Consider the following 7,500-nt stretch of genomic DNA (forward strand, 5'->3'; position numbering starts at 1 on the left):
TGAGTGCATGTTGGATATGAGATGGTAAATAGCCAACCAGGCACGTAGCACTGAGTTGGCTATAACCAGTCTCATATCCAACAAGCACGAAAAACTCCAAAAGTTTGGAAGAACGAAATACGAGCAAAATAAGCAAGAAAATCCTAGCAAAATTGAAAAAACTTGATGAAGATGTGATGTTGTGTAATACCTGGTGGTCAGACAGACTCTCTGGCTCATCACAAAAACATTTCTTACCTTTTCGCATACTTCTAAACATTGGAATTGACCAGAACTTTCCACAAAAACGTTTTTTTTTTGCTTTATTCAGAGAGAAATTTTGCTTTCCGGTGAAAATAATTTTAGCTTAGCAACACTTAGTGCAATCATTAATTGCCATATAAGGTCAAACTAAGGTATATGTCTTGAGCTGATAACCGAGATTGAGTAAGCCAATCGGAGCACGGGAAATGCATTAACCAAGGCTAAGAATTTAATAAACTCTGTTATTAACTAGGTCTTTTATTGGAAGAGGCATAGTTCAGGCTTCTTATTTATATTAAGAGCTGGTAACCGGTTCTTTTTACCGGCTTTTCAAGTACATTTTACCGGCTATGTTGATGGAAGTCAAGTAATGATGAATTGTGATGTGTACCAGATTTTGTTGTACTTCATTACCTGGTATTGTTGTCTTTTATCCTCCTATTCAAAATCTTAACAAGAACCCGGATAGTCACCTGCTTTTCCTGGGTTTGTTCTTCTCTGTCCCTCACTTCAAGCTTTACTTCAGCTAGTTTCTTATGCAGAAAGAAAACAAATTAAATAACTCCATTAATTTTGTAAAACTGTGTAAAATTTCTACAACCTGCAGCAGCACATTTAAAAGAGGCTTTCAAACAGGGACATACCACAGCCAGTTGATCCATCTCTCTGTCCCTCTTCTGCATCTGTTCAATGGTGTTCTCCCATTGCCGTAGTAATTCTTGTCTCTCACTATGTGCCTTGCGGAACTCTTCTGCAGTCTTGTCTAATTCGATCTGAATTATCAAAATGCAAAGAGCCTACATGTACATTGAGAACCTTTATTGCAGAGTTTCATGAAGCCAAACAAAGTAATTGGAGGTAAATTTTAGAACAAGTCTCTTGATCTAATCATTGATATCCTTTGACAAACAACTGACCTGAGCTGTCATTGTAAGAGTTAACTCATGCTCCAGTTCTCTCTTCTTCTTTGATGCATCATCTGTCATTTTTTCCATTCTTAGTGTAAGTTCCTGCAATACCACAAAAATATTAACACAAACAGGTAAGAGCTGGCAATAGTTTGACATCTTTAGAACAAAACTTTGCTTAACCCATTGACACCTTGAATGCCCTAGGACGGCCTCTGCAGTTGACGAGTAAAATCCTCCGGCGTTAGACAGAGTAAAACCTGTTAGGTCTCACTTCCAGTGGTCAGGGTTAAGCCCTTTATAAAAGAAGCAAATTTATTTTTAGTTTTTTAGAAGTGTTTATCTCCTTTACCATGTAAAGATGACTTCTGCTCAGATTGTCAAAAGGTAAGTGAAAACAAAAACCCTCATTATTAGACAGTAAAAAGTTACCTGACAAAAAAAGAAAAGATTTTGGACTTAAGTTGAGTGATGGTTAATGGTCCACCATTACTAGCTTTAAAATCTAGAGAGAGCTGGATCAAAGAGAAAATGACATTAGAGACTCACTAGTTTAAGAATGCAATGGGTTTGTACGCAACTGAATTAATATGCAGCACAGGAGTTCCAGGCTTCAGATTTGTAAACTCATGTTATATAGCATACATAATAAATTGCCTTTACATGCTGAAATTTTAAGCTATTTAGTGAACGACGTCACTTTTCTCTAGATCCAACCCTCTGAGTTCCAGCTGGTCAGTTTTGAACGCAAGTAATGGTCGACCATGAAATCCAAAACTTACACGCAAAGTTAACAGCCTTGGATGAAAATCAAAGCTCAAAATTTTGCCAGGCAGGTGTTACGCGAACAGACTTTCAAAATATGAAGAAAAAATGTTAATTTTTTATCATGGTACCACTTTAAAGTTCTTGTAAACACATACAACACAAAATTAATGTTATTATTATTATTGTTGTTATTAACCTCTTATTGTTATATTATTTTTTAGGAAGGACGGGTCAAGGTCTAAGGTACACTCAATAATAAAAGGATAACTGTTAATCAAACAACAAGCGAGTTATTCATACAAAACAGGTGTCACAGTATCTTACTTCAAAATGATTCCTGTGGTGTGTCTCGTGCTTAAAAAGCCTTACTCTAAACTATTAGTGAAAGCACAAGAAGGCTGTTTATAAAGAAAGCTTTTACCTTCACTTTGCCCTCATCAGCACGCGTGTACTTTTGGAGCGTCAATGCATCTTCATCTTTCCTTGCAGATTCCTCCAGCCACGCCTCTAATGCCTTTTGGTCCCAGTTCATCTGGTTCTTCAGATCTTCTAGATGTTGTGTGTTTCTGAAAATGTTGTTCTTGTAAAGAAAAAGTAAAATGAACTTTAAAATTTCATACAAAATTGAGCAAGCAGGTGTTCCATTGTGCCAGTGACTCTACTAAGACTCCTGGAAGCAGCTCAACAAGTTTGAATGAAAAGAGGTCTTCAAGTAAAAATCAAGGAAACTAGCATGAGCTATGGTGATCGGTAATGTATGTTGCAGCACGGAAATCAGAGGTATATCTCTGGCTGTTACTGAAACATCAGCACAAGCAACCAGACAAAGGGAATATTTACATGCCAGGATGACTCGATCCTAGAGATAGGAAGATGAAAGAAATCAGAAATTTTTGTTGGTTTTTGTGGCTGAATCCCTGCCCACAACTAGAATCTTGCCAGAGAACATAATTTGTCTACATGATGTTAAGATCTCCTTAACCAGATATTAAAGAAGATTCCATCTTTAGAAAGGTCCTAGAATCCATAAAATCTATGGTGCTGGGATGATGTACCAACTAAAATCTTTTGAGGGCTATACTTTCCACCTTGTAAACAGCCACTTTAATTTAGCCGTATTTTCTCACCTCGAGAATATTACGTTTCTCTGTCAAGTCTTTTATTTCACTGTTTATTCTCTTTATTTCATTGTTCAGCCTTCCTTCTTCCCGTTGAGCTAAAGATGGAACAAAAGTAAAAAAGTGAATCATCAGACTTTCCGCAATGCAGGACTTTTTATAAAAGTGCATAAGTCGTTATTTTTAAGCTTTTTTCTCACAAAACCACTACTTACATGTACACCCTTTGTACAACATGGCCTTTACTGCGATTTTCCTAATTCTGTGGAATCTCACCTTCAAGTGCCACGCACCAAACTGCATTTTGGCTTCCATCAATCAAATTTTAGAACATAACCGGGAAGATCAACTACATCTCCGGAAAGTGAATTGGAGTTTACTTCACAGCTCAAATACCATAATATGTTTTTAGAAATTCTTCAGTACAGATTCCATCGCTTTCCTTCAGCATCAAGTTTGAATGTACAAACGTACTGTGGGAACCAAAGATGCTGATTGGTGGATAATGTCACACATCAATATCATTGATTTCATCATCTTTGGGTTGGCTTCAAAAGTTTGATTAATGCAAGCCAATACGCAGTTTGGCCGTTGGCACTTGAAAACGAATTCCAGCATCACTCTCTAAATATACCTCTATTCTTACGATTAATCAAATCTTGAGTCTGCTTTTCCAACACTTAAAACCATTAAACAGAAGCACCCTCGTAAAGATAACCAAAAATTAAGGCAATTTTTATTGATTTAAGAAAGACTCTTCCTTTCACTACGGAAGCTATAATCTATGGAGCCTGCCATTTAACAGCAAAATAGTTTAAGTCTTATCTTTACTACAAGAAAAAACATTCTTATGTAAATGGACAGTGCTTCCCCAGCCAACACAGACACACCTGTCTATCAGCACACCTATTCTTTCCTGTTTGTTAACATTAACACAACTTTGAGTATATACAACTCTGCACTGGATGTTCCTGGGGAGCAGGTATGGCACAGTGGTGAGAGCACTCAATTCCCACAAACAGAGCCTAGGTTTGATTCCCAGACTTGGCATCATATGTGGGTTGAGTTTGTTTGTTCTCTACTCTGCTCTGCTCTGCTCTGCTCAGCTCTGCTCTGATTTTATTTCATTGATTACCTTGACAGCCGTGAATTTATCAGTTTCATATTACTATCAAAAATATTGTTAGCCTAGCTTCTTAACTCTTAACTGCTAAGTATCAGGGGAGCTTTAGAATAAACGGCGCTCGAACTTACAACACCATTCCGAGAAACATTAGGCAAGTAGAGACGTCAAGCAAATTTAAAATCAAACTAAAGAGCCATCTTAAACAGTAACACCTGCAGTACATACTGCATTTACAACTTAATTTGTTTGTCTAGTTTTTAATGTTTTATGTCTTTGTTTTGTGCTTTGTCAGGGCTCCATTTAAACTAGCTCTGTTAAATTGGATGCCCCTGGATAAATATTGAATTAAATAAAAAATCAAAAATAAAAAACCCTTTGCATACTAAGACTACCGGTAACACTGACAGATTTTATGCTGTTTAATGCTAGATGGTTTCACTCATCAATGTGGACCCTCTCAGGAAAGAAGAAGCTAAATAAAGTGCAACTCACTTGCTTTATCACTCACAAATTGAGACGTGAAAAGGATAGCAGATTGCACTGATGCACTGTCCGCTCAAGCTAGATTTTACATTGTATTTAGAGTTAGGGTTAGGATTAGGGTTAGTTAAATAACATGAAAATTATGCATACACACCAATCTGTTTCATGTGACTTTCCGTCTCTATTTCTCTTTTTCTTGCATTGAGCAACTCCTGTTCAACAAAATCCACCAAAATAAAAAGGAAATAAGTGACCACAGTTACTGTATTAATAATTATTATAATTGTGATGTATTGCAGCTTCAAATAATAATAAATATGTTATTTGCTACATGTAGCTGGGAGGTCCGGTATAGGGAAAAACTGTGAGCAAGGTCTTGAAAATGCTGCCCAAGGCTGCAGGCTGAGGGCAGCTTTTCAAGACCAAGGACACAGTTTTTCGCTATACAGACTGACCCTTAGCTGGTAAATAACTTATTAATTTTTTTCCTCTCTCTCCCTCTTCCTCTCTGAAATCACTTTTTTCATTGTTGACTCGTACCGCGCTTGATAGTGAATGCAGTAAGTAACTTACAAGCTGAACATTCCAAAGAGAAATATTTTTATGTGAGATATATTTCCACACATCTTGAATTTTAAAAATGCTTTGAAACAACTTGCTTCTGTATGTAAACGGATTCAGTTTGAAAAAAATTGAAATTTAAGGTCATTACATAAGCTCAGGCAACCAGGACTAGGATTCTGCCCGGGTTGGCGGCAAGATAGAAAAATTGACTTAAGTCTCTTTCTAGGGGTCCATGGCGTAACAATACGTCTTTACACTTGAAGGCCCTCCCAGGGATTTTGGGGAAGAAGAGAACATGAACTGGGGAACTGGGGAACAGGGGAACATTGGCAAAATATTTTTGGGAACAAAGGAACAAAACAATTTGAAACAATCTTAGGGATCAAAAAGCTGGGAACAAGTTTGAGAATAATTTGGGGAACAAGGGAACACAAGCAAATAGCCTCACTAGAGTACAAAGAGGACTGTAAGAATGAATGTTTTTTTTGTTTTGAGCAGCACAGTAGGTTTGGTGTTTCACATTACAGAGATTTAGCATTGCATCGATGGAAAAAGGCAGGTTGAACTTGTGATTTGCCAAAAATCAAAGACATAATAGGTATGTTTCATTTAGGGTTATTTCTTGTCTGTTATCTGCCAGCAAAAATAAAGCAATTAATTAAACAACTTAGGACAGGAAAATTGCCAGGCTTTTCTTTAATAGAAGCAGCAGCCTGCCGTTGGCCAGTTGCCATTTCACATAAACATGATGTTAAATAAATTTCTTTATTCTTTCAAGTGTACATGCTCACGGTAGCAAATCCTAGAAGAATTATAGCCACTAAGAAGTGAGCTTTAATTATTAATTATTATTATTATTATTATTTTATTATTAATTAGCTACATATTATTATTATTATTTTAAACATCATGTTCTGGCTGTTGACTCATTGCTGTCTTTTCTTCTGTTAGGCGAGTCAAAATTATCTCTCCTTTACATTTCCAACACTTTCCTCAATATCCTTGCAGTACTCCAGCATTGAATGGTATCCCTAACCTTTCAATCCACCTATCAAATCCTTTGGTAACACTTCCAAGGGCTCCTATCACTACAGGTACGACTTCTACCATTTTGAGTTTCCACAATCTTCCGATCTCTCTCTTCAAGTCCTGGTATTTTTCCACTTTTCTCTTTCTTTTCCCCCTACTCTTACATCAGCTGGTACAGCAATGTCGATGATTATCCCCTTTCGCTCTTTCTTGTCCATTACAATTATGTCTGGTCTTCTTGCCTCTATCACATTGTCACACTGAACATTGATATCCCACAAAACTTTGACTTCTTCATTATTATTATTATCATTATTATTATTATTATTATATTATTATTATTATTATTATTATAGCTCAGGTACAGGTGTACTTGCCTCTGCCATATTAATGATTTTTGTTTTCACTAAAATGAAAATGTTTGTCTTTTTAATAATATATAAGGAAAGCTTGTAGTGACAACTTTTTGCTGGAAACTTTCCCTAATTAATAGTCCTCCTTGTAGTTGTAATGGCATCTGGTGTAAAATGTACTTACAACATGTCATTCTAATTTCATTCACTTTTTAAGCAAGCTAATTTTCTTCTAGAATATTTGCAGATGTATTGCACTGTATAAAACTTATATACATTTAATGATAATGACCTGAGTATGTTGTAGCTCCTGCTGTACATTTCTGAGATGTTCACTCATGGCGTAAATTCTATCTGAGTGTTCATCGAGTTGTTCTTTATGAGAGGTAATATTCTTCTGTGTAGAAGAAACCTTGAAAAAAAAGAGAAAAAATAGCTTGAGCCAAGTTCCACTAACTGCGATTTACCATTGAAAAACAAAACATCTACATCTATTTCGTAGGTCTCACCTCGTGTTCCAGTTGTTTATTCTCCAAATTTGCCACTGGCATAGCAATACCTTCGTCGAAGTTCAGCTCACTAACAATCTCGTCCATTTTGCACCCCAACGCAATAATTAAGAATGCCTTCAGAAAACAAGATAAGCTTTAAGTGTGATCATAAATACTTCTCAAAACCAAAAAATATGAATTCAAGAGTACTTACTGGACAATTTCTGGTACAATATTCTCGTAACCTTGCAAAATGTTGTTGTGGAAACGAACAACCTGCGCCAGCAATACGAGAAATTCCCAGCGGATATACTTTGGTATCCCGGATGTTGAATCATCGACACTTGGTGGTAGTCGATTTGTGGAGGTGAATCTTTTTTAAGTAAAATGAGAAATAAATCCGAAAGTACAGAGAGA

The 7,500-nt window shown here is 36.4% G+C and overlaps 2 protein-coding genes across 2 annotated transcripts in view; one reads left to right on the forward strand and one right to left on the reverse strand.

The window, feature by feature from the left end:
• LOC138028450 (coiled-coil domain-containing protein 39-like) overlaps positions 1-7,406 on the reverse strand; it is an 18,946-nt gene extending 11,540 nt beyond the window's left edge. Inside the window, exons 1-9 of the mRNA XM_068875991.1 lie at positions 7,298-7,406; positions 7,102-7,218; positions 6,885-7,004; positions 4,801-4,858; positions 3,047-3,135; positions 2,341-2,499; positions 1,161-1,253; positions 888-1,016; positions 717-776 (exon numbers count right to left, since the gene is read on the reverse strand). Of these exons, the coding sequence (XP_068732092.1) occupies positions 717-776; positions 888-1,016; positions 1,161-1,253; positions 2,341-2,499; positions 3,047-3,135; positions 4,801-4,858; positions 6,885-7,004; positions 7,102-7,188 (795 nt within the window). The 5' untranslated portion in view covers positions 7,189-7,218; positions 7,298-7,406. The remainder of the gene's footprint in view (positions 1-716; positions 777-887; positions 1,017-1,160; positions 1,254-2,340; positions 2,500-3,046; positions 3,136-4,800; positions 4,859-6,884; positions 7,005-7,101; positions 7,219-7,297) is intronic.
• A 6-nt stretch (positions 7,407-7,412) lies between these two features.
• Positions 7,413-7,500, forward strand: part of LOC138028451 (probable ATP-dependent RNA helicase DDX23) — a 936-nt gene continuing 848 nt past the window's right edge. Inside the window, exon 1 of the mRNA XM_068875993.1 lies at positions 7,413-7,500. This exon is cut by the window's right edge and continues 848 nt beyond it. Within this exon, the coding sequence (XP_068732094.1) occupies positions 7,471-7,500 (30 nt within the window). The 5' untranslated portion in view covers positions 7,413-7,470.

The sequence above is a fragment of the Montipora capricornis genome, chromosome 13 (assembly GCF_036669925.1).
Source record: "Montipora capricornis isolate CH-2021 chromosome 13, ASM3666992v2, whole genome shotgun sequence".
Lineage (NCBI taxonomy): Eukaryota > Metazoa > Cnidaria > Anthozoa > Scleractinia > Acroporidae > Montipora > Montipora capricornis.